This window comes from Thunnus maccoyii, chromosome 12 (assembly GCF_910596095.1).
Source record: "Thunnus maccoyii chromosome 12, fThuMac1.1, whole genome shotgun sequence".
NCBI classification, from domain to species: Eukaryota; Metazoa; Chordata; class Actinopteri; order Scombriformes; family Scombridae; genus Thunnus; species Thunnus maccoyii.
In genome coordinates, this window is record NC_056544.1 from 32,342,940 (window position 1) to 32,370,653 (window position 27,714).

Here is a 27,714-nt window from a genome sequence, read left to right on the forward strand (position 1 = left end):
ATAAACGAGCAGTGATTTCAGAGTTTTAATGCTTCAGTGTGTATTTGGGGTGAAGCTCAACATGTTGTCAAGGATAGTGAACAATGGAAGGAGCTGATTGTGGCCTGATGGCCAACAGGGAACAAAGAGGCTGAAGTCAGTCAGTCAGTGTCCATTTATAAATACCTGAAGACAACATGAAGTCAGTGACAATATCTCATTAACACTCGTAGTTCAAACAGTGGAGGCAGCAGACACCCTTGTTGAATGTCTAATGGAAACAGCTCATGATAAAAACTGACAGTATGAAACAAACATTCTCATATTTTCATTACATTCATTTTTAACCCGACGAGTAACTTCAGGTTTTTGTTCAACACACAGTTTTATGTCACTTTATGTTTGATGGTGTCTTGTGTTTGAAGCATCATCCAGCTGGTTTGTCATTGATGTGGATTTGCTGCTCATGTGAATCCTCCCACAGTGTTTCATTAGCAGCTGTAACCACAGTGACTCTGATAAAACAGGAATTAGCAGAATCCATCTGATATGAAGCTGTGGTTTGAATACCACTTCCCTCCTCTTTGAAGAGTAGTCAGATATCTGTGTTCAGGTTTTTGTACAGCCTCTTCTACACTTTCTATCACTGTGTGTCTACAGCACAGTAGTAGAGAGCTGTGTCTGCCAGGGTTAGATTCTGTATGGTCAGCTCAGTTGATGTATCTGTTGTTTGGGATTTATATCGTTTATCAGGAATATATTCATAACCACTCACTGATCCTGCTCCTTCATAAAGTATAAACTGAGGTGCCTGAAGATCAGAATGATGTTTGTACCAGTAAAGGTAAGCACCATCATAATCTGTCTCATAGGTACATGTGAGTGTGACAGATTCTCCTTCTCTTCCACTGACTTCATCTTTTACAGGAGAGATTGTGTCTCCAGCTATTAGTCCTGGAAAAAGTAGAGAAAATGAAGCCATTAGACTAACATTGTTCATGAGGCTGAGAGGAGAAGACAGTGGAAAATGTCAACTGTACAGTGTTACTCTGTGGACACAAACTGATCAACTGTTCATTTGACTGATTTCTATAGAAATCATCTTCCAAGGTGTTACCTAGTGAAGGAAACATGTTGTATTAAAGTTCTGTTCCAGAGTCAAATATCCATCATTTGGAAAATATCACACAATGACAAAAACATACGTACCTACAAGAGCTGAAAACAGTGAAATGACAGCCAGTGTTTCCATGGTTACGCAAGTGAAATGTGCTGTAAGTGAATGTTGAGTTTGAATAAGTGTTGAGTGGTTTTGTGAGTTGTGTTTGGTCTGATGTTCACAGCTGGAATCAAACAGCTCTCTGCCATGCAGCCACCTCTGCAGTCAGTAGGAGGAGACTCATATGTCAAATGACATTCATTTGTAAAACTCTTCATCACAACTGTGTCTCATGAGGGAAAAGAATCTAGACTGTTTGATAAGAAACCACTGAAGTTTAACAGTGTGTGACTCCCTCTAGTGGATGTTGTGGAGTATTCTGTTGTCTTTGCTCCAAAGGTTTTTGTACAGAGTTTTGGTGTTTCCTGTCACTGTGGGCCTCACAGCACAGTAGTACACAGCAGAGTCAGACACTGCAGCAGAGGAGATCTGCAGTTTGACTCCACGCTTGTCTTCAAACAGATCAGTAAAGAATCTTGTTTCTGACTTGAGAGAGTCTGCTGTTTTTGTGATGTTACTGCCTGTGATGTACATGAGGAACTCTGGTGGTTTTCCTGGATATTGTCGATACCAGAAGAAATAATCATTAAAACCAGCTTCTTTGGAGTAGTTGTAGGACAGAGTAACAGTGTTGCCTTCTAAACTGTTCTCTTCATTGTTGACTGGAGTGAGTTCTTGACAGCTGACACCTAAAGGAAGAGATAACTGTTATAACATGTTGTTAAAGTCACGATCAAGGAATCACATTCAGAAAAAGTGGAACTGAATTTTTTTCATGCAGAAACTTTCATACCTGTCAGAATGACTAGAAACAGTAAAGAAAATACATAATAGTCCAATGCCAGCATGTTGAATGAAGGTAATGTTTGTGGTTTGTGTATTGAACTCTGCTGAATATGGAAGTTCGTCTCTCTTCTATAGTTCAGTAACAGCTTAGCTCCTCCCTGAATCTCTTAGATCTGTGTTTTCACTTCTCTCAGTTACAGAAAGGTAGCCACGATGATTTAAAGGATGACTCACATTTTCAGGATTTGCAAACTCAAGAAGGATCTAATCTATGTTCCTAAAGTTGATACAACATTTATTTGTCACATTATAACATAAATCAGCTGAAAAGCTTGAAGGAAAACTCAGCATCACATCAAGACCATGAGCAGCATGCTTAACATTAATGGACACCTTAGCAGGTTTGAGTTAAATCAGTCTAAAGAATTTTAACGGCAAGTTAAAGGATCTCTTTTCTAGAATCACTCAAATGCTGTTGTTTCACACTTTGCTGTAAGTAACTAAATATATCAGATTCTATAGTTACCGATTCAAAGGCAACACATGAACTGAAAGTGAGAGGACCTAGGATTGAACCCTGTGGTACACCAGAAATATTGTGACTCGAGAAATCAGTTCTATTCTATTATAAAATGAAGAATAAAAAGATTCAATACCAGAGTCTGAAGTCACACAGTTCATGGAGATGATGGATTCAAGTTGTTTTATTTCTCAATAGTAGAGTTCAAATTACGAAGGATCAGCAAAACCTAAAAGTTGTAGTTTCAAATAACTGAATATTTCATTTAGCATCTTATATTCAAGAATATATTCAGGAATTCTGCTGATGTTCTGATCCAGAACAGCTCATGAGAGGATTGAAAACCTGTTTTGTTTTAAACATCACAGTGAAAGTTTGTGTCTTTTCTGTCCTTCAGTCATAGTTTTGTTCCTCAATAAATCCCTTCCTACCTCACCTCACAGCTCAACTAAAGGGAACATTTTGGACTTGGAGTCATGTTTAACAGACAACATCTCTGAGCTGATGAATAGTATCTATGAAACATTCTGTACTGTAATACTTGGTGATTGTAACTGATATAATGCACCATACTGCCAATTCATGCTTTTTCCTTGTGTTAATGAAGCTATTCAGACTCTATACCTGTATTCTAATTTGTCTGCTGTTTTAATCATCACTACAATAAATCCAGACTGTTTGATAAGAAACCACTGAAGTTTAACAGTGTGTGACTCCCTCTAGTGGATGTTGTGGAGTATTCTGTTGTCTTTGCTCCAAAGGTTTTTGTACAGAGTTTTGGTGTTTCCTGTCACTGTGGGCTGCAGAGCACAGTAGTACACAGCAGAGTCAGACACTGCAGCAGAGGAGATCTGCAGATGGATTTGTTTTTCCTTCACTGAAATCCCCAGTCCAGAGATGGGAGCATTTAATGTTCTTCCAGTTCCATAATGAGAGATGATGAATTCTGGTGGTTTTCCTGGATATTGTCGATACCAGAAAAAATAATCACTACCAGTTGGTTTTTTGGAGTAGTTGTAGGACAGAGTAACAGTGCTGCCTTCTAAACTGTTCTCTTCATTGTTGACTGGAGTGAGTTCTTGACAGCTGACACCTAAAGGAAGAGATAACTCTGTTATAACATGTTGTTAACATTTCAATGAATGATTCAGAATTTAAAATACAGGAATGAAATGTAACATACCTGTTAGAATTACAAGAAAAAACACAGGAAATACATAATAGTCCAATGCCAGCATGTTGAATGAAGGTAATGTTTGTGGTTTGTGTATTGAACTCTGCTGAATATGGAAGTTCGTCTCTCTTCTATAGTTCAGTAACAGCTTAGCTCCTCCCTGAATCTCTCCGTCTCCTCTTAGATCTGTATTTTCACTTCTCTCAGTTACTCTTCCTCCTGGTTAACAGACTGGTTACATTTATAACTGGAGTTGCAGAAAGGTAGCTGATCACCTTCTCAGGCTTTACAAACACAAAAAGGACCTGATTGTTTGCTTCAAACATGGAGACGACATTATTTCATCACTATTCAACTTAACTCAGCTGATGATGAAAGAAAAACACAGCATCAAATATTATACCCAGACTATGAGCAGTAAGATTAACATCAACAGACAGTTTCAGCAGGATTTACTTTACTTACTTACACCACTTTCCACACATATTCCACTGCAGCTTGTATATTATGTAACAATATGATAACCATGTTATTCATATACTGAATATTTTACTCAAATATATTGTTCACATTATTAAAACAGTTTTGTATTTGGGCAGTTATGAAGAGTGCCTCATAAAAATAGTTGGTTCACAGAGTTTAATGTGAGCTCTATTAGATATCAGAGGATTTGCTGTAACACTCAGTTATGATGTTATTGTTTATATAAATAATACATGTTTTATCTGTAGTGTTTCATCTTCTGATGTTTTTATCACCACTACAAGAAATCTAGACTGTTTGATAACAAACCACTGAAGTTTAACAGTGTGTGACTCCCTCTAGTGGATGTTGTGGAGTATTCTGTTGTCTTTGCTCCAAAGGTTTTTGTACAGAGTTTTGGTGTTTCCTGTCACTGTGGGCTGCAGAGCACAGTAGTACACAGCAGAGTCAGACACTGCAGCAGAGGAGATCTGCAGATCAACTCGCTTTGTCTTCAGTTCAACAGTCAGTTGAGGGTGTGGAGGTGTTGCATTCACCACAGTAGGAGATGTTGTATCAGTGATCAGGAGAAGGAACTGAGGAGCTGATCCAGGATCTTGTCAATACCACTGGAGATTATCACCTTTAACTGAATAGTTACAGGACAGAGTAACACTACGGCCCTCTGATGAAAACACTTCAGCACTGCTGGCAGTAATATCATCTTCCAAGGTGTTACCTAGTGAAGGAAACATGTTGTATTAAAGTTCTGTTCCAGAGTCAAATATCCATCATTTGGAAAATATCACACAATGACAAAAACATACGTACCTACAAGAGCTGAAAACAGTACAATGACAGCCAGTGTTTCCATGGTTACACAAGTGAAATGTGCTGTAAGTGAATGTTGAGTTTGAATAAGTGTTGAGTGGTTTTGTGAGTTGTGTTTGGTCTGATGTTCACAGCTAGAATCAAACAGCTCTCTGCCATGCAGCCACCTCTGCAGTCAGTAGGAGGAGACTCATATGTCAAATGACATTCATTTGTAAAACTCTTCATCACAACTGTGTCTCATGAGGGAAAAGAATCTAGACTGTTTGATAAGAAACCACTGAAGTTTAACAGTGTGTGACTCCCTCTAGTGGATGTTGTGGAGTATTCTGTTGTCTTTGCTCCAAAGGTTTTTGTACAGAGTTTTGGTGTTTCCTGTCACTGTGGGCTGCAGAGCACAGTAGTACACAGCAGAGTCAGACAGCTGCAGCTTCTGGATCTTCAGAGGAACTAAATTGGAATCCAGTGTGGATGAAAATCTTTCTTTAAACTCATCTGGTGTGTTTCCTTCATCCAGGTTAACTCGGCTCAGGATGAATTTGGGGCTGTTGTTTCCATCCTGTTTGTACCAGAACAAAGTCGGACTTCCACTGGTCTTAAATGTACAACCAAGTGTAACTGTGTCTCCTTCAGCAGCAATGACATCTCCTGTTGGCTGGGTCACGCTGTCTTGTCCTTTACACTCTGGGGAAGAACAGAACATGCAGAGGAAGAGATGAATCAATAAAGATGATTGATTAAAGGAGAACAATCAGCAGGTTCGTTTCTGAATTTACTTCCACAAAATCATCCAGCTATGAAAAACAGATATCTGGTTAATACATCAGGTAAAATGAGACTTTCATCTCTGTTCTAACACTCACCTATAAAGTGAGATAAAAGTATAAAGAGGTTAAGCAACATGTCTTTGGAGTTGTTGAAACCAAACAGACAGCAGATGATCAATGTTCTTCCACTGCAGTAGAATGAAGAAACTAAACAGCCTCTCTGCTGCACAGCCCTTCTCCTCAGCATCAAGCTGATTGGGATTTTACTTCCTCAAACATTTCTGCTCTGCAGACAGAAATAATCTCATTGGTTGAGTTGAACCTCAGTGGGCGGGGCCAGGAAATCACCTCTATAGGTTGTTGAACCATCAATGACATCATGAACTTCATCACAGTTTGTGTTTGAAGCCTCATCCAGCTGGTTTGTCATTGATGTGGATTTGCTGCTCAAGTGAATCCTCCCACAGTGTTTATTCAGGCTCTGACTGTAAAATTGACCATCAGACTTTTCACAGACTTTGTTCTGCTGCAACAAATACTTCACACATATCCTCAAGTTTATCTGATCAGCATGTACCATCTATCTGCTCACCAGGCAGGATTCCAGTCCATGCAACTGAAAGACCTCATAGACCATTTTAAAATCTAATTCAACAAATCTCAGTCTCTTATAAGACCTCATATGCATCCCTGCATCCAGTAGCTGTTACCAACCACTTACAGATCAAAGCAAGACAGTAAATCTGCAAATAGCACTTTTAAATATCAGGTCCCTCAGCAGTCAAACCTTTTAAATGAATGATCTTATTGTAGAGCCTCAGTTTGACTGTCTATTTTCAACTGAAACCTGGCTAAACACAGATGCTCTTAATGAAATTTAACCTGCAAACTTATAATTTCTCCTACTCCATTAGACAAGGGAAGAGGGGCGGAGGGACAGCCGCCATATGTATCGATGCTCTGAGGCTGAGGGATGTTTCTTTAGATGATTTTAGTTCATTTGAGTACCATGCTGTCATACTGAAATGTCTTTTTGCAGTTATTGTCTGTAGACCACCAAAGCATTGCCCAAATGTCTTGTCTGATCTCTCTGAGCTCTTATCTATCATCAGCTCTAACTATGACAATATGATCATCATTGCTGACTCTAATTTACACACTGACAATAACACAGACAAGAAGGCTTCTGACTTTTCACATCTATTGGAAGATCTGAGCTTCATACAACATGTCAATGAACCAACTCACAGCTGTGGTCAAACCTTAGACCTTGTCACTACACGGGGACTTTCTGCTGACATTTCATCAGTTATGAATGTACTTCTGTCTGATCATTTATTGAATTAACCGTCTCTCTTCATATGCTGCATTGTAATTCTAGACACACTGTAAAAAGATGATATCTTACATCTGAAATGGCAGTAAATTTTATGTTGCATACAAATAATATATCTTTGCCAACTCTCCCTTTATCTGTTGATGATCTAGTGGACAATTTAAATACAAAACTACAATCAGCTATTGACCATATCGCCCCAGTCAGGGACAAAAAAATCCTCAAAAACAGAAACCATCATGGAGAAAACAGGATATCAACCAACTCAAATTAAACTGTCACAAAGCTGAATGGAGATGGAGAAAGACAAAACTTCAGGACCACCATGATGTCTTAAAAGAACTCTGAGCAGAACACAATGCAGCCATCAGAAACACCAGGCGATCGTATTTCTCTCAACTCATAAATACAAATTCTAACAATCCAAGGCTTCTCTTTTCAACTGCTGACAGTCTCATGAGCCCGGCCCCGAACTATTACTCTGATCACCTGAACGTTACTAAATGCAATGACTTTTCTGCCTATTTTACAGACAATGAATGAATATTATAATACACCAAGCATCAGTTACATCAGTTTACATCAGTGGACTTGGAAACAATCAAGAAAGTTGTCTGTGAGTTAAAATCCTCTACCTGTGCTCTTGATCTCATTCCCACCACTTTTTAAAAACTGTTTTTTAACTTTTTAGCAGAGGAAGTTTTAACAATAATTAATCACTGACTGTTCACAGGCACCTTTCCTGCAGCTTTCAAAACCACTTTAATTAAACCACTGCTTAAAAAGACAATATAGATTGTTCTGTCATCTCAAACTACAGACCAATATCCAACCTGCCTTTTCTGAGTAAGATTTTAGAAAAAAATGTTGAAGGAGGTCTTCTGTGACAACACTGTATTTGAAAAGTTCCAGTCTGGTTTCAGGGCCCATCACAGTATGGAAACAGTTCTAGTCAAAGTTGTGAATGACCTCAGGATGAACACTGATGAGAAGAATCTCTCTGTGCTTGTCCTGTTAGATCCCAGTGCTGCATTTGATCCTGTAGATCACATTATTCTGCTGGACAGACTTGAACACTGGGTCTGTCTCTCTGGTACAGTTCTTTGATGGTTCAGGTCTTACTTAACTGGTCGACAATTCATTGTGGCCATGGACAACCACTCCTCTAATAAAATAGACCTGACGTGGTGTCCCTCAGGGCTCTATCTTAGGACCAATTCTTCTCAGTCTGTATATGTTACCGCTTGGCAATATTATTAGATATCGCAACGTCAATCTCCATAATTACGCAGATGATACCCAGCTATATACGTATCTCTGTAAGTTCAAATGATTACAGTTCTATCAGTGACAAGATTGCATGCATCTGACTCAGAACTTGTTACAGCTGAATCAAGACAAAACTGAGATCCTGATGACCACCTAAAATTATTCACACTAAACACCAAGGAGCAGGTCAATAATCTTGGTGTTATTATTGACGGACCTAAATGTTTAATGTCACATAAGAAAAGTGACTCAAGTGTCCTATCATTTAAGGAATAGTGCCAGAGTCAGACACAGAAAAGTTAATACATACAGGTTGTACAATACAGGCTGGACTATTGTAATGCTCTTCTGTCTGGTGTGTCTAAGAAAGCTGTTGGTCAGTTACAGCTCGTACAGAACGCAGCAGCAGGTGTTCTGATGAAAACCAGACAGAGACACCACATTACTCCAATTTTAAAATATTTACACTGGTTACCTGTCAGTCTCAGAATTAATGTTAAAGTTCTTCTATTGGTTTTAATCACTGACTGGCTTTGCCCCGTCTTATCTGTCTGACATGGTTAAGACAGATGATCCTCTGGCTCAAACCTCTTGATTGTTCCTGAGGTCAGAACTAAAAGACTCAGGGAGGCAGCCTTTGTTAATTACAGTCTGTCTGAGAGTCTGAAGGGCTCTGAATCTGTTGACACTTTACAATGAAAACTTAAGACACATCTTTTTACTGTTGCTTTCTCCTGAAGTGTTTTTACCTTATGGTTATTTTATGTTGTCTTATCCTGTTGTTTTAATTTAACTCGCTCTTTTTTATTTGTTTTATTTTCCTTTTTTTTTGTTTTATCAGAAATGCTATGATTATCTGTTTTCATATTTAGCAGTTTGTGTGGCATTTTATGCATGAATTGTGATATATAAATAGAGTTGTTGTGGATTTGCTGCTCATGTGAATCCTCCCACAGTGTTTCATTAGCAGCTGTAACCACAGTGACTCTGATAAAACAGGAATTAGCAGAATCCATCTGATATGAAGCTGTGGTTTGAATACCACTTCCCTCCTCTTTGAAGAGTAGTCAGATATCTGTGTTCAGGTTTTTGTACAGCCTCTTCTACACTTTCTATCACTGTGTGTCTACAGCACAGTAGTAGAGAGCTGTGTCTGCCAGGGTTAGACTCTGTATGGTCAGCTCAGTTGTTGTAGCTGATGTTTTGGATTTATATCGTTCATCAGGAATATATTCATCACTGAGTATAAACTGAGGTGCCTGAGGGTCAGAATGATGTTTGTACCAGTAAAGGTAAACACCACCATATGCATTGTCTTATAGGTACATGTGAGTGTGACAGATCCTCCTTCTCTTCCACTGACTTGTTCTTTTACAGGAGAGATTGTGTCTCCAGCTATTAGTCCTGGAAAAAGTAGAGAAAATGAAGCCATTAGACTAACATTGTTCATGAGGCTGAGAGGAGAAGACAGTGGAAAATGTCAACTGTACAGTGTTACTCTGTGGACACAAACTGATCAACTGTTCATTTGACTGATTTCTATAGAAATCATCTTCCAAGGTGTTACCTAGTGAAGGAAACATGTTGTATTAAAGTTCTGTTCCAGAGTCAAATATCCATCATTTGGAAAATATCACACAATGATAAAAACATACGTACCTACAAGAGCTGAAAACAGTAAAATGACAGCCAGTGTTTCCATGGTTACACAAGTGAAATGCTGTAAGTGAACGTTGAGTTTGAATAAGTGTTGAGTGGTTTTGTGAGTCGTGTTTGGTCTGATGTTCACAGCTGGAATCAAACAGCTCTCTGCCATGCAGCCACCTCTGCAGTCAGTAGGAGGAGACTCATATGTCAAATGACATTCATTTGTAAAACTCTTCATCACAACTGTGTCTCATGAGGGAAAAGAATCTAGACTGTTTGATAAGAAACCACTGAAGTTTAACAGTGTGTGACTCCCTCTAGTGGATGTTGTGGAGTATTCTGTTGTCTTTGCTCCAAAGGTTTTTGTACAGAGTTTTGGTGTTTCCTGTCACTGTGGGCTGCAGAGCACAGTAGTACACAGCAGAGTCAGACACTGCAGCAGAGGAGATCTGCAGTTTGACTCCACGCTTGTCTTCAAACAGATCAGTAAAGAATCTTTTGTCTGACTTCAGAGAGTCTGCTGGTCTCGTGTGATTTAGCCCTGAGATGTACATGAGGAACTCTGGTGGTTTTCCTGGATATTGTCGATACCAGAAGAAATTATCATTGACATCAGCTTGTTTGGAGTATTTGTAGGACAGAGTAACAGTGCTGCCTTCTAAACTGTTCTCTTCATTGTTGACTGGAGTGAGTTCTTCACAGCTGACACCTCAAGGAAGAGATAACTCTGTTATAACATGTTGTCAAAGACTCATAACATGAATACATACAACTTCATGCTCAGTTTTCAATCAAACATCAATAGAAGTAAATATGAAGTGTGTCACCTACCTGTTAGTGTGATCAGAAACAAAGTTGAAAACAGACTTAATTGCATTGACACCATCTTGAAGATAAGAAGAAACTGTCTGTGTTGTTTAGTATGAAACACCACAGTGAAAGTTTGTGTCTTTCTGTACTTCAGTGACAGTTTTGCTCCTCCCTTAATCTCCTCCTCCCTGCTCTCACAGCTCTGACTAATAATGTGTTCAATGTGCTTTTCAGATTGATATAATAGCAATCAATAAGAAAATACTATTTATAATTAATTAAAATATAATATTGAACATTTTAGTCAAACACAACTATCAGTAATATTGTATTTGTGTTACATGTCAGGACTAAAAAACACAAAAAAGATCTGAAAATTATATTTAGGCCCCGAGCCTAAAGGGCGAAGACCCTCTTGTATTTTGTGTGTTTCTTTCTTTCTTTCTTTATTATTACGCCACTTGAACCCTAAATTTGACCCCGTAAACATGCTCAAAAACGTATCAAATTTGGCATGCACATCAGGTGTGGTGATAAATTTGATGAAATGTAAAAATTCACCCATCACCCTTATAATGTAAAGCAATAGGGAGGCATGACCTTTGTGTCAAACAGGCTTCTGACGTCTAAAGTACAAGTCTGACCACTTTCAAACCTGTGTCAATGGATTCGCCACAAAATTTGCTCCTAAAATATGATTTCTAATGTAAGATTTGGCCAAAGGATGGGATTTCTGAGGATATTTCACCAGAAGAGTACTCTAAAATTCTCCTCTCCAACTGAGAGGGAGAGAGAGAGAATAGGAGGGGGGGGGGGGGTGGGTGTGGGGGCTGAATGCTTTTCTATAGAAATCATCTTCCAAGGTGTTACCTAGTGAAGGAAACATGTTGTATTAAAGTTCTGTTCCAGAGTCAAATATCCATCATTTGGAAAATATCACACAATGACAAAAACATACGTACCTACAAGAGCTGAAAACAGTACAATGACAGCCAGTGTTTCCATGGTTACACAAGTGAAATGTGCTGTAAGTGAATGTTGAGTTTGAATAAGTGTTGAGTGGTTTTGTGAGTTGTGTTTGGTCTGATGTTCACAGCTAGAATCAAACAGCTCTCTGCCATGCAGCCACCTCTGCAGTCAGTAGGAGGAGACTCATATGTCAAATGACATTCATTTGTAAAACTCTTCATCACAACTGTGTCTCATGAGGGAAAAGAATCTAGACTGTTTGATAAGAAACCACTGAAGTTTAACAGTGTGTGACTCCCTCTAGTGGATGTTGTGGAGTATTCTGTTGTCTTTGCTCCAAAGGTTTTTGTACAGAGTTTTGGTGTTTCCTGTCACTGTGGGCTGCAGAGCACAGTAGTACACAGCAGAGTCAGACACTGCAGCAGAGGAGATCTGCAGAGGAACTGATCTTAAGTTGGAATCCAGTGTGGATGAAAATCTTTTCTTAAACTCATCTGGTGTGTTCCCTTCATCCAGGTTAACTCGGCTCAGGATGAATTTGGGGCTGTTGTTTCCATCCTGTTTGTACCAGAACAAAGTCGGACTTCCACTGGTCTTAAATGTACAAGCAAGTGTAACTGTGTCTCCTTCAGCAGCAATGACATCTCCTGTTGGCTGGGTCACGCTGTCTTGTCCTTTACACTCTGGGGAAGAACAGAACATGCAGAGGAAGAGATGAATCAATAAAGATGATTGATTAAAGGAGAACAATCAGCAGGTTTGTTTGTGAATTTACTTCCACAAAATCATCCAGCCATGAAAAACAGATATCTGGTTAATACATCAGGTAAAATGAGACTTTCATCTCTGTTCTAACACTCACCTATAAAGTGAGATAAAAGTATAAAGAGGTAAAGCAACATGTCTTTGGAGTTGTTGAAACCAAACAGACAGCAGATGATCAATGTTCTTCCACTGCAGTAGAATGAAGAAACTAAACAGCCTCTCTGCTGCACAGCCCTTCTCCTCAGCATCAAGCTGATTTGGATTTTACTTCCTCAAACATTTCTGCTCTGCAGACAGAAAGAATCTCATTGGTTGAGTTGAACCTCAGTGGGTGGGGCCAGGAAATCACCTCTATAGGTTGTTGAACCATCAATGACATCATGAACTTCATCACAGTTTGTGTTTGAAGCCTCATCCAGCTGGTTTGTCATTGATGTGGATTTGCTGCTCAAGTGAATCCTCCCACAGTGTTTATTCAGGCTCTGACTGTAAAATTGACCATCGGACTTTTCACAGACTTTGTTCTGCTGCAACAAATACTTCACACATATCCTCAAGTTTATCTGATCAGCATGTACCATCTATCTGCTCACCAGGCAGGATTCCAGTCCATGCAACTGAAAGACCTCATAGACCATTTTAAAATCTAATTCAACAAATCTCAGTCTCTTATAAGACCTCATATGCATCCCTGCATACAGTAGCTGTTACCAACCACTTACAGATCAAAGCAAGACAGTAAATCTACAAATAGCACTTTTAAATATCAGGTCCCTCAGCAGTCAAACCTTTTAAATGAATGATCTTATTGTAGAGCCTCAGTTTGACTGTCTATTTTTAACTGAAACCTGGCTAAACACAGATGCTCTTAATGAAATTTAACCTGCAAACTTATAATTTCTCCTACTCCATTAGACAAGGGAAGAGGGGCGGAGGGACAGCCACCATATGTATCGATGCTCTGAGGCTGAGGGATGATTCTTTAGATGTTTTTAGTTCATTTGAGTACCATGCTGTCATACTGAAATGTCTTTTTGCAGTTATTGTCTGTAGATCACCAAAGCATTGCCCAAATGTCTTGTCTTATCTCTCTGAGCTCTTATCTATCATCAGCTCTAACTATGACAATATAATCATCATTGCTGACTCTAATTTACACACTGACAATAACACAGACAAGAAGGCTTCTGACTTTTCACATCTATTGGAAGATCTGAGCTTCATACAACATGTCAATGAACCAATTCACAGCTGTGGTCAAACCTTAGACCTTGTCACTACACGGGGACTTTCTGCTGACATTTCATCAGTTAAGGATGTGCTTCTGTCTGATCATTTATTGAATTCACCGTCTCTCTTCATATGCTGCATTGAAATTCTAGACACACTGTAAAAAGATGATATCTTACATCTGAAATAGAAGTTAATTTTATGTTGCATACAAATAATATATCTTTGCCAACTCTCCCTTTATCTGTTGATAATCTAGCGGACAATTTAAATACAAAACTACAATCAGCTATTGACCATATCGCCCCAGTCAGGGACAAAAAAATCCTCAAAAACAGAAACCATCATGGAGAAAACAGGATATCGACCAACTCAAATTAAACTGTCACAAAGCTGAACGGAGATGGAGAAAGACAAAACTTCAGGTCCACCATGATGTCTTTAAAGAACTCTGAGCAGAACACAATGCAGCCATCAGAAACACCAGGCGATCATATTTCTCTCAACTCATAAATACAAATTCTAACAATCCAAGGCTTCTCTTTTCAACTGCTGACAGTCTCATGAGCCCGGCCCCGAACTATTACTCTGATCACCTGAACGTTGCTAAATGCAATGACTTTTCTCCCTATTTTACAGACAATGAATGAATATTATAATACACCAAGCATCAGTTACATCAGTTTACATCAGTGGACTTGGAAACAATCAAGAAAGTTGTCTGTGAGTTAAAATCCTCTACCTGTGCTCTTGATCTCATTCCCACCACTTTTTAAAAACTGTTTTTTAACTTTTTAGCAGAGGAAGTTTTAACAATAATTAATCACTGACTGTTCACAGGCACCTTTCCTGCAGCTTTCAAAACCACTTTAATTAAACCACTGCTTAAAAAGACAATATAGATTGTTCTGTCATCTCAAACTACAGACCAATATCCAACCTGCCTTTTCTGAGTAAGATTTTAGAAAAAAATGTTGAAGGAGGTCTTCTGTGACAACATTGTATTTTAAAAGTTCCAGTCTGGTTTCAGGGCCTTTCACAGTATGGAAACAGTTCTAGTCAAAGTTGTGAATGACCTCAGGATGAACACTGATGAGAAGAATCTCTCTGTGCTTGTCCTGTTAGATCTCAGTGCTGCATTTGATCCTGTAGATCACATTATTCTGCTGGACAGACTTGAACTTGAACTCTCTGGTACAGTTCTTTGATGGTTCAGGTCTTACTTAACTGGTCGACAATTCATTGTGGCCATGGACAACCACTCCCCCAATAAAATAGACCTGACGTGGTGTCCCTCAGGGCTCTATCTTAGGACCAATTCTTCTCAGTCTGTATATGTTACCACTTAGCAATATTATTAGATATCGCAACATCAATCTCCATAATTACGCAGATGATACCCTGCTATATACGTATCTCTGTAAGTTCAAATGATTACAGTTCTATCAGTGACAAGATTGCATGCATCTGACTCAGAACTTGTTACAGCTGAATCAAGACAAAACTGAGATCCTGATGACCACCTAAAATTATTCACACTAAACACCAAGGAGCAGGTCAATAATCTTGGTGTTATTATTGACGGACCTAAATGTTTAATGTCACATTAGAAACGTGACTCAAGTGTCCTTCTGTCATTTAAGGAATAGTGTCAGAGTCAGACACAGAAAAGTTAATACATACAGGTTTTACAATACAGGCTGGACTATTGTAACGCTCTTCTGTCTGGTGTGTCTAAGAAAGCTGTTGGTCAGTTACAGCTCGTACAGAACGCAGCAGCAGGTGTTCTGATGAAAACCAGACAGAGACACCACATTACTCCAATTTTAAAATATTTACACTGGTTACCTGTCAGTCTCAGAATTAATGTTAAAGTTCTTCTATTGGTGTTAATCACTGACTGGCTTTGCCCCGTCTTATCTGTCTGACATGGATAAGACAGATGATCCTCTGGCTCAAACCTCTTGATTGTTCCTGAGGTCAGAACTAACAGACTCAGGGAGGCAGCCTTCGTTAATTACAGTCTGTCTGAGAGTCTGAAGGGCTCTAAATCTGTTGACACTTTACAATGAAAACTTAAGACACATCTTTTTACTGTCGCTTTCTCCTGAAGTGTTTTTACCTTATGGTTATTTTATGTTGTCTTTTCCTGTTTTTTTAAATTTTTTATTTGTTTTATTTTCCTTTTTTTTTATTTTATCAGAAATGCTATGATTATCTGCTTTCATATTTAGCAGTTTGTGTGGCATTTTATGCATGAATTGTGATATATAAATAGAGTTGCTGTGGATTTGCTGCTCATGTGAATCCTCCCACAGTGTTTCATTAGCAGCTGTAACCACAGTGACTCTGATAAAACAGGAATTAGCAGAATCCATCTGATATGAAGCTGTGGTTTGAATACCACTTCCCTCCTCTTTGAACAGTAGTCAGATATCTGTGTTCAGGTTTTTGTACAGCCTCTTCTACACTTTCTATCACTGTGTGTCTACAGCACAGTAGTAGAGAGCTGTGTCTGCCAGGGTTAGACTCTGTATGGTCAGCTCAGTTGTTGTAGCTGATGTTTCGGAATCATATCGATTATCAGGACTATATTGATCACTCAATCCCTTTGCTCCTTTCCTGAGTATAAACTGAGGTGCCTGAAGGTCAGAATGATGTTTGTACCAGTAAAGGTAAATATAAGTATCACTTGTATCATAGGTACATGTGAGTGTGACAGATTCTCCTTCTCTTCCACTGACTTGTTCTTTTACAGGAGAGATTGTGTCTCCAGCTATTAGTCCTGGAAAAAGTAGAGAAAATGAAGCCATTAGACTAACATTGTTCATGAGGCTGAGAAGAGAAGACAGTGGAAAATGTCAACTGTACAGTGTTACTCTGTGGACACAAACTGATCAACTGTTCATTTGACTGATTTCTATAGAAATCATCTTCCAAGGTGTTACCTAGTGAAGGAAACATGTTGTATTAAAGTTCTGTTCCAGAGTCAAATATCCATCATTTGGAAAATATCACACAATGACAAAAACATACGTACCTACAAGAGCTGAAAACAGTGAAATGACAGCCAGTGTTTCCATGGTTACACAAGTGAAATGCTGTAAGTGAATGTTGAGTTTGAATAAGTGTTGAGTGGTTTTGTGAGTTGTGTTTGGTCTGATGTTCACAGCTGGAATCAAACAGCTCTCTGCCATGCAGCCACCTCTGCAGTCAGTAGGAGGAGACTCATATGTCAACTGACATTCATTTGTAAAACTCTTCATCACAACTGTGTCTCATGAGGGAAAAGAATCTAGACTGTTTGATAAGAAACCACTGAAGTTTAACAGTGTGTGACTCCCTCTAGTGGATGTTGTGGAGTATTCTGTTGTCTTTGCTCCAAAGGTTTTTGTACAGAGACTGTGGGTTTGCTGTCACTGTGGGCCTCACAGCACAGTAGTACAGAGCAGAGTCAGACACTGCAGCAGAGGAGATCTGCAGATCCATTTGGGTTTTATCTGCACTCACTTTAAAAGACAGCCTAGGTACTGGATCTGATATTGCATCTCCTGAACCGAAATGGAAAATGAGGAACTCTGGTGGTTTTCCTGGATATTGTCGATACCAGAAGAAATATTCATTGCCAGCAGCTTGTTTGGAGTAGTTGTAGGAAAGAGTAACAGTGCTGCCTTCTAAACTGTTCTCTTCATTGTTGACTGGAGTGAGTTCTTGACAGCTGACACCTAAAGGAAGAGATAACTCTGTTATAACATGTTGTCAAAGACTCATAACATGAATACATACAACTTCATGCTCAGTTTTCAATCAAACATCAACAGAAGTAAATATTAAGTGTGTCACCTACCTGTTAGTGTGATCAGAAACAAAGTTGAAAACAGACTTAATTGCATTGACACCATCTTGAAGATAAGAAGAAAGTGTCTGTGTTGTTTAGTATGAAACACCACAGTGAAAGTTTGTGTCTTTCTGTACTTCAGTGACAGTTTTGCTCCTCCCTTAATCTCCTCCTCCCTGCTCTCACAGCTCTGACTAATAATGTGTTCAATGTGCTTTATAACATGTTGTAAAAGTCACAATAAATGATTCACATTAAAGTAAAGTGAGTTACAGAAAGGTAGCCATGATGATTTAAAGGATGGATCACCTTTTCATGTTCAACCTAATCTATGTTCCTACAGTTGATACAACATTATTTGTCACTTTATGACGTAAGTCAACTGAAAAGCTGAAAGGAAAATTCAGCGTCAATTACATCCAGCCCATGAGCAGTATGCTTAATATTAATGGACACCTTAGCAGGTCTGAGTTAAACTAGTCTAAAGGATTTTAGGGGCAAGTTAAAGGATCTCTTTTCTAGAATCACTCAAGTACTGTTGTTCCACACTTTCCTGCAACTAACTGATTAAATAAATCAAATTCCATAATTACTGGATTTTAATGGAATCATGTATTGTTAGCCAAACAATGGATATTGATGATGTTTTTTAAAAATAATTTGATCCAGTGGCAACTCATGAACTGAAAGAGGACCTAGGATTGATCCCTGTGGTACACCAGAAGAAATTGTGACCCAAGAAAACAACAGAGAAACTTCTATTATAAAATGAAGAATAAAATGATTCAGTACCTGAGTCTGAAGTCAAACAGTTTATGGAGATGATGGATTCAAGTTGTTTGATCTTCCAGTAGTAGAGTTTAAATTGAGAAGGATCAGCAAAACCTAAAAATTGTTGTTTCAAACAACCATAAAGGCCCTCTGTAGCAGCGACATTCTCACCATAATGTCCCCCCTCACTCTCTCTCCCCCCACCTGAACTCTGCCTCACATGACATGAACTTTGAGCTAATCAGAACTGAGCTAGGTTTGCTCACACTTTTCCTCAAAAAAGTAGTCTGAAGTCTGCCATCATTCAGATGCCTTTCTGGATTGAGGACTTTGCCTTTTATAAGTGTCATCTGGAGTTAAATGCGTCTAGTGTGAGTGAGTGACGTGTTTGAAAATGACTGTTACAGTTGCTGTTCGCTAGTAAATTGTTTCTGTGTTTAGTCGACCTAACGGGGCCCATGTTCATGTGTTCTGTTGACTGCGTAGCCTCATATTAGCAGCTGTTACTCACAGTTACTAGATGTTAATAGCTATCATGCCTCAGGCATACTGTTAGGACTTTATATTTGGTTTGTGTTGGTTTATAATGTTATCGATAGAACAGCAGACCGAACAGCCACTAGTAGGTCAGCTCGTTAATTAATGAGGCATGCACAACACGTGTAGCTTAGCAGCTAGTTCAGCCCCCGGTATTGATGCCATGCATGTATACTACTGGCCAATAGAGGGCGATGCTGCACTGCTGATGGACATTAATCTACTGTTAGAGGGAATATGCTGTTTCAGCATCAGATATGCCTGTTTAATACATAGCCACATTATTTATCTGCTGTTTGCCAGTTGTATAACCTTGTACACTGGAAATTTATACTTTTCAGAAAGCAATGTAGTTACATTTCCTAGATTATATTTTCATACAGATGTCTGATATGTTCATTCTCTGAACCACTGAGTCATCTGCTGTACAAGGATTGTGGTTGTGGTGGTGACAATAATAACCTAAAAACTGAAGACATCTGTGTGATTCTGATCGATCACCTGCAGGTTCTCCTTGAACAAATCCAGCACATAGTCATAGCAGAGAAACTACACCTTCCTCAAACGAATATTTCATTTAGCATCTTGTATTCAAAGTATGTATTCAGGAATTCTGCTGACATTCTGATCCAGAACAGCTAAGGAGACGCTTCAAACCTGTTTTGTTTTAATCATCACAGTGAAAGTTTGAGTCTTTTCTGTCCTTCAGTCAGAGTTTTGTTCCTCAATAAATCCCTTCCTACCTCACCTCACAGCTCAACTAAAGGGAACATATTGGACTTGGAGTCATGTTTAACAGACAGCATCTCTGAGCTGATGAATATTATCTATGAAACATTTTGTGCACCAGTTTGTCTTTGAATAAATAACTGTATACAGACTCTGTACCTATATGCTAATTTTTCTGCTGGTTTTATCACAAGTATATGAGGTCTAGACTGCATTTATGAAGTTTAACAGTGTGTGACTCCCTCTAGTGGATGTTGTGGAGTATTCTGTTGTCTTTGCTCCAAAGGTTTTTGTACAGAGTTTTGGTGTTTCCTGTCACTGTGGGCTGCAGAGCACAGTAGTACACAGCAGAGTCAGACAGCTGCAGCTTCTGGATCTTCAGAGGAACTGATGTCCCGTTAATTTTAGCATCAAATCTGTCTTTCTGGAACTCGGCAGCATTATCTCCTGTTCCAGAGAATCGTAGCAAAATATACTTTGGGAAATCATTTACTTCTTGTTTGTACCAGAACAAATATGCATTATTATATATACTTGTCTCAAATGTACAAGCAAGTGTAACTGTGTCTCCTTCAGCAGCAATGACATCTCCTGTTGGCTGGGTCACGCTGTCTTGTCCTTTACACTCTGGTGAAGAACAGAACATGCAGAGGAAGAGATGAATCAATAAAGATGATTGATTAAAGGAGAACAATCAGCAGCTTTAAAGAGTTACCTAGCAGACACTGAGACATCTGGAATAGTCTGTTTTTACTGACTGCTGTCTGTCAGACTGAACCACATCTTTTTTTTTTTAAAGTTATAAATGTTTCCTTTTTGATGGACATTAAAAGCACTTATAGCTCAGTTCTGTGTTATAAACTGTTGAGAAAGGAAACACATTCTGTTTTCTGTCTTACCAAAGAAAAGAGCAGCAAGAATAATCAACAGCCAATGTTCCATCTCTACAACAAGGTTTAAATCAACAGGAGAAACTATCTGATGTTCAACATTCAGTCTGAGAATTGTTCTCTTCACAGCAGCAGTTATTATTGACAGAATGGTTGAACACAGTGCAGAAGTAGTGCACCGCCTACTTGATAATGTGGCCCTCTAGTGGAGGTAAAAAGTTCAGTACAACAGTGTGGAAAAAAGGCTTCCAGCAGCTTGTCAGTGTGTCAGCTTGTGTTTTTGTACAGAGACTGTGGGTTTGCTGTCACTGTGGGCCTCACAGCACAGTAGTACAGAGCAGAGTCTGTCACTGCAGCAGAGGAGATCTGCAGATCCATTTGGGTTTTATCTGCACTCACATTAAAAGACAGTCTAGGTACTGGATCTGATATCAGACTTCCTGTTCCTGAGTGAGAGATGAGAAACTCTGGTGGTTTTCCTGGATATTGTCGATACCAGAAGAAATAATCAGTGCCAGCAGCTTGTTTGTAGTATTTGTAGGACAGAGTAACAGTGCTGCCTTCTAAACTGTTCTCTTCATTGTTGACTGGAGTGAGTTCTTGACAGCTGACACCTAAAGGAAGAGATAACTCTGTTATAACATGTTGTTAACATTTCAATGAATGATTCAGAATTTAAAATACAGGAATGAAATATAACATACCTGTTAGAATTACAAGAAAAAACACAGGAAATACATAATAGTCCAATGCCAGCATGTTGAATGAAGGTAATGTTTGTGGTTTGTGTATTGAACTCTGCTGAATATGGAAGTTCGTCTCTCTTCTATAGTTCAGTAACAGCTTAGCTCCTCCCTGAATCTCTCCGTCTCCTCTTAGATCTGTATTTTCACTTCTCTCAGTTACTCTTCCTCCTGGTTAACAGACTGGTTACATTTATAACTGGAGTTGCAGAAAGGTAGCTGATCACCTTCTCAGGCTTTACAAACACAAAAAGGACCTGACTGTTTGCTTCAAACGTGGAGACGACATTATTTCATCACTATTCAACTTAACTCAGCTGATGATGAAAGTAAAACACAGCATCAAATATTATACCCAGACTATGAGCAGTAAGATTAACATCAACAGACAGTTTCAGCAGGATTTACTTTACTTACTTACACCACTTTCCACACCTATTCCACTGCAGCTTGTATATTATGTAACAATATGATAACCATGTTATTCATATACTGAATATTTTACTCAAATATATTGTTCACATTATTAAAACAGTTTTGTATTTGGGCAGTTATGAAGAGTGCCTCATAAAAATAGTTGGTTCACAGAGTTTAATGTGAGCTCTATTAGATATCAGAGGATTTGCTGTAACACTCAGTTATGATGTTATTGTTTATATAAATAATACATGTTTTATCTGTAGTGTTTCATTTTCTGATGTTTTTATCACCACTACAAGAAATCTAGACTGTTTGATAAGAAACCACTGAAGTTTAACAGTTTCAGTACTAAAGATAAAAAGTTGAAAGCGCTCTCTCTTACTCCAATGTATCATTTTCAACAACCAAACTAATAGTTTACATCTTGATCATTTCAAAAATCGCCCATTAGCAAGAGTGTAAAACTTTAGTTTCACTGTATTAAAATAAAAAAATAAAATTTCTGGACCGAAACCTTCAGGTTGTGTGAACCAGTTTCAGTTTGAAGGATAAACAGCAGCAGAGAGAGAGAGAGAGAGAGAGAGAGAGAGAGAGAGAGAGAGAGGACACCTTTAGTGGATGTTCCTCAAACATTTGTTGTTTTATATCCTTAAAGTTTAACAGTGTGTGACTCCCTCTAGTGGATGTTGTGGAGTATTCTGTTGTCTTTGCTCCAAAGGTTTTTGTACAGAGTTTTGGTGTTTCCTGTCACTGTGGGCTGCAGAGCACAGTAGTACACAGCAGAGTCAGACACTGCAGCAGAGGAGATCTGCAGATCAACTCGCTTTGTCTTCAGTTCAACAGTCAGTCGAGGGTGTGGAGGTGTTGCATTCACCACAGTAGGAGATGTTGTATCAGTGATCAGGAGAAGGAACTGAGGAGCTGATCCAGGATCTTGTCGATACCACTGGAGATTATCAGCTTTAACTGAATAGTTACAGGACAGAGTAACACTACGGCCCTCTGATGAAAACACTTCAGCACTGCTGGCAGTAATATCATCTTCCAAGGTGTTACCTAGTGAAGGAAACATGTTGTATTAAAGTTCTGTTCCAGAGTCAAATATCCATCATTTGGAAAATATGACACAATGACAAAAACATACGTACCTACAAGAGCTGAAAACAGTAAAATGACAGCCAGTGTTTCCATGGTCACACAAGTGAAATGCTGTAAGTGAATGTTGAGTTTGAATAAGTGTTGAGTGGTTTTGTGAGTTGTGTTTGGTCTGATGTTCACAGCTGGAATCAAACAGCTCTCTGCCATGCAGCCACCTCTGCAGTCAGTAGGAGGAGACTCATATGTCAAATGACATTCATTTGTAAAACTCTTCATCACAACTGTGTCTCATGAGGGAAAAGAATCTAGACTGTTTGATAAGAAACCACTGAAGTTTAACAGTGTGTGACTCCCTCTAGTGGATGTTGTGGAGTATTCTGTTGTCTTTGCTCCAAAGGTTTTTGTACAGAGTTTTGGTGTTTCCTGTCACTGTGGGCCGCAGAGCACAGTAGTACACAGCAGAGTCAGACACTGCAGCAGAGGAGATCTGCAGATCCATTTGGGTTTTATCTTCACTCACATTAAAAGACAGTCTAGGTACTGCAGCTGATAGTGGATCCCTCGTTCCTGTGTGAGAGATGAGGAATTCTGGTGGTTTTCCTGGATATTGTCGATACCAGAAGAAATAATCATCAGCTGCAGCAGCTTTGGAGTATTTGTAGGACAGAGTAACAGTGCTGCCTTCTAAACTGTTCTCTTCATTGTTGACTGGAGTGAGTTCTTCACAGCTGACACCTAAAGGAAGAGATAACTCTGTTATAACATGTTGTCTCAGTAAATGAATCACATTCAGATACTATTAGTATTAAACTTTTATAAAATACAGAATCTAACGTACCTGCAAGAATGGCCAGAAATAGTAAGTAAAATACGGAGTATTGCAAAGCCAGCATGTTGAATGAAGGTAATGTTTGTGGTTTGTGTATTGAACTCTGCTGAATATGGAAGTTCGTCTCTCTTCTATAGTTCAGTAACAGTTTAGCTCCTCCCTGAATGTCTCCGTCTCTTTGTAGTTCTGTATTTATAGTTCTCTCTGTTAGGAAAGGCAAGTTTATTTGCGAAGCACATTTCAACAACAAGGCAATTCAAAGTGCTTTACATAGACCATAAAAGGCATCAAGACAGAATATAAAAGCAACACAAGTAAAAAGACATTTAAATACAATTAAAATGTGTTACATTTGGAAATAAAAAGAAGCTAAAAAAAGAAAAAGACAGATAAAACAGGAGAATAAAAGTTACAGTGCAGTGTAAAATATTGACCCTTAAATTTGGTTTAATAAATGTCAAACAGAAAAGTCTTCAGCTGTGATTTAAAAGAATTGAGAGTTGCAGCAGATCTGCAGTTTTCTGGGAGTTTGTTCATATATGTGGAGCATAAAAACTGAATGCTGCTTCTCCATGTTTAGTTTTGACTCAGGGGACAGAAAGCAGACCTGATCCAGACGACCTGAGAGGTCTGGATGGTTCATAATGGAGGAGCAGATCAGAAATGTATTTTGGCCCTAAACCATTTAGTGCTTTATAAACATACAGCAGTATTTTGACATCAGTTGTTTGACAGACAGGAAGCCAGTGTAAAGATCCAAGAACTGGACTGATATGATCCACTTTCTTGGTCTTAGTGAGGACTCGAGCAGCAGCGTCTGAATCAGCTGCAGCTGTCTGATTGTTTTTTAGGGAGACCTGTGAAGACAGCGTTACAGTAGTCGAGTCTACTGAAGATAAATACATGGACAAGTTTTTCCAAATCCTGCTGAGACATAAGTCCTTTAATTCTTGATATATTCTTCAGGTGATAGTAGGCTGACTTTGTAATTGTCTTAATGTGGCTGTTGAAATTCAGGTCTGAGTCCATGACTACACCAAGATTTCTGGCTTGGTTTGTAGTTTTTAACATTATCGACTGAAGCTGAGTGCTGAATTTTAAACGTTCTTCCTTTGCTCCAAAAACAATTACTTCAGTTTTATCTTTGTTTAATTGAAGAAAATTCTGGCACATCCAATCATTGATTTGTTCAGTGCACTTACTCAGTGCTTGTATTGGACCATAGTTTCCTGGTGATGTGGTTATATAAATTTGTGTGTCATCTGCATAACTAGTAACATATTTAGTTGTTTTCCATAACCTGAGCTAGTGGCAGCATGTAGATGTTGAAGAGAAAAGGCCCCAGAATGGAGCCTTGAACAGACAAACACTGACACACTACATCAGTATCTGCAGTAATACTCAGGTGATTCATCAGATCAAGTATCTGCCATGATGAGACCAATCTACATGTAATACAGTCTCTTCTTCCATGTCATTATAAGACTTCAGTGTTTTCACTACCAGTTATATTCATTCAGTCACGTCAGCAATCCATGACCTCATGAGACCTCATGTTGAAGTTGTTCCAATGAGTTTCAAGCAGTGGGGTGCACAGATTTGAATGTGGGAAAAAGAGAGCACTGTTATGGGATCAGTACTCTGCATCAGCAGATACTCTGAGCTGAGAGACAGGAATCCTTATCAAGAGAGAAAGAGTCGGACCCATTCATCCCTTCTGTTACACTTCTTTGATTCAACTGTGGAAATGACACTGATGCTGCAGTCACCATCATAATCCAGGTTTCACACATGTTGGATACAGATGAGTCTTTTGTAGGGCTGAGTCAAATATGTGAAGATTCAAACCACTGAAGTTTAACAGTGTGTGACTCCCTCTAGTGGATGTTGTGGAGTATTCTGTTGTCTTTGCTCCAAAGGTTTTTGTACAGAGTTTTGGTGTTTCCTGCCACTGCCACAAGGAAACCTTACAAACACACAGCAGTGAAAACAACATCAATAAATCCAACAAAGCAGCATCATACAAAATAGGGTTAAAATAGTAAATAGAAGTATAAAATCATCATCAATGCAAACTTGATTTGAATGAAGCAATCAGAGGGAATAAGCCACTTTGAAAAGCTGCGTTTTGAGACGGGATTTGAAGGTTGGGAGAGAATCAGTGTTGTGTATGTCTGGGAGACAGAGGTCCAGAGGTGAGGGGCAGCACAGCTGAAGGCTCTGGACCCCATGGTTGTCAAGCAGGCAGGAGGTGTAGTGAGGAGAATAGCAGAGGATGATCTGAGAGTACAGGAGGCTGTGAAGGTGTGAAGGAGGTCAGAGAGATACAGAGGTGCTAACTTATGAAGGGCCTTGAAGGTGAGAAGTAGAATCTTAAAGTCAATACGGTGTTTAACAGGAAGCCAGTATAGTTGCTGGAGAACAGAGGTGAAATGTTCTTTGGAAGAGGTTCTGGTAATGATACAGGTGGTAGAATCTTGAACAAGTTGAAGTTTATGGAGGAACTTGTGAGGAAGACCAGAAAGGATAGAGTTGAAGTAATCAATACAGGATGTAATCAGAGCATGAGTGAGAATGGCAGTACTGTTGGATGTAAGAGACAGACAGAGATGAGAGATATTGTGTAAGTGGAAGTCAGCAGACAGGGTGATATTATTGATGTGTGGCTCAAAGGATGACGCCCAGACTCTTAACCTGGGGGGAAGGGGTGACTGTGGAATAATCAATAGTCAGTGAAAAACTGGTGAGTTTGGATAAAGTAGATTTTGTACCCACGAGGAGAACCTCTGTTTTATCACTGTTAAGTTTTAGGAAATTATGTGAAAGCCAGGATTTGATTTCCAGCAGGCAAGCAGAAGAGGAAGAGGATGTAAGAGTGGAAGTAGGTTTGGTAGACAGGTAGAGCTGGGTGTCATCCGCATAGCAGCGGAACTGTATTCCAAATTTTCTGAGAATATGGCCAAGTGGTGAGAGATAAATGATAAAACGAAGGAGGCCCTAGACAGAGCCCTGAGGAACATCGCTAATAACAGGGAAGTACTGGGATTTTAGATTTTCAAGTTAGACAAAATGAGTGCAACCAGAGAGATATGAATGAAACCAGGAAAGTGGGATACCAGTGATTCCAGTGGAAGCTAATCTGTCAAGGAGGATGGTATGTGACATGGTGTCAAAGGCTGCACTCAAATCCAGGAGGACAAGTATGGTTGAGAGGCCAGAGACTGCTGCTATCAACAGGTCATTGGTGATTCTGACCAAGTCTGTCTCTGTACTGTGGGAGGGACGGAAACCAGACTGAAAATGTTCATACAGGTTATTGTCTGACAAGTGAACCTGAATCTGAGCTGCAACTGTTCTTTTGAGTATTTAAGAGAGAAATGGTAAATTTGATATTGAAATTATTCAAATTGTGTTGACAGATGAAGGAACAAGACCAGAAATAAGGGAGGAATGTACGATGTCGGTTATTAGAGAGGACAGGTGGGGTAGACAGGCTCTTACCAAGTGAGTAGGAGGAAGATCTAGTTGGCAGGCAGAAGATTTGGATTTTTGAATGAGGCCAGATATTTCAGCAACAGTTGGTAGTTTAAAACTAGAGAGTGTAGAAGAGGGGGAGCACAGACTGGTGGATAAAGTGAACTGCATGTTATATTTCTTGAATAGGTCAGTTGCAGGTGGATATTTTTAATTTTGACACTAAAGAAGGTTTTTGTACCTCAGTGACAGTTTTGCTCCTCCCTTAATCTCCTCCTCCCTGCTCTCACAGCTCTGACTAATAATGTGTTCAATGTGCTTTTCATATCACATCACACTGATTAGCTCATAGCTAATATGATACTGAAATATAATATTGAACATTTTAAAGATTGACTTGAATGTCAAATTATGATTTTACAGCAGAACCTAAACAGCTCATGATAAAAACTGACAGTATGAAACAAACATTCTCATATTTTCATTACATTCACTTTTTAACCCGACGAGTAACTTCAGGTTTTTGTTCAACACACAGTTTTATGTCACTTTATGTTTGATGGTGTCTTGTGTTTGAAGCATCATCCAGCTGGTTTGTCATTGATGTGGATTTGCTGCCCA

At 39.0% G+C, this 27,714-nt stretch overlaps 1 protein-coding gene and 2 gene segments (V, D, J or C); all 3 read right to left on the bottom strand.

Annotated features, from left to right (window-relative positions):
* Positions 1 to 1,567: 1,567 nt before the first annotated feature.
* On the bottom strand, positions 1,568 to 2,010 carry LOC121908461 (the record flags this gene model as incomplete). The annotated part of the segment is given in 2 exon segments: positions 1,568 to 1,887; positions 1,992 to 2,010. Coding segments are annotated over 2 exon segments (339 nt in total), but the record flags the coding sequence as incomplete, so codon positions are not given.
* Positions 2,011 to 10,376: 8,366 nt separating this feature from the next.
* LOC121908457 lies at positions 10,377 to 10,960 on the bottom strand (the record flags this gene model as incomplete). The annotated part of the segment is given in 2 exon segments: positions 10,377 to 10,699; positions 10,822 to 10,960. Coding segments are annotated over 2 exon segments (378 nt in total), but the record flags the coding sequence as incomplete, so codon positions are not given.
* A 9,751-nt stretch (positions 10,961 to 20,711) lies between these two features.
* On the bottom strand, positions 20,712 to 22,874 carry LOC121908855 (the record flags this gene model as incomplete). Its single annotated transcript, XM_042429148.1, has 5 exons — positions 20,712 to 20,731; positions 20,829 to 21,050; positions 21,436 to 21,508; positions 22,465 to 22,748; positions 22,841 to 22,874. Coding segments are annotated over 5 exons (633 nt in total), but the record flags the coding sequence as incomplete, so codon positions are not given.
* Positions 22,875 to 27,714: the final 4,840 nt, after the last annotated feature.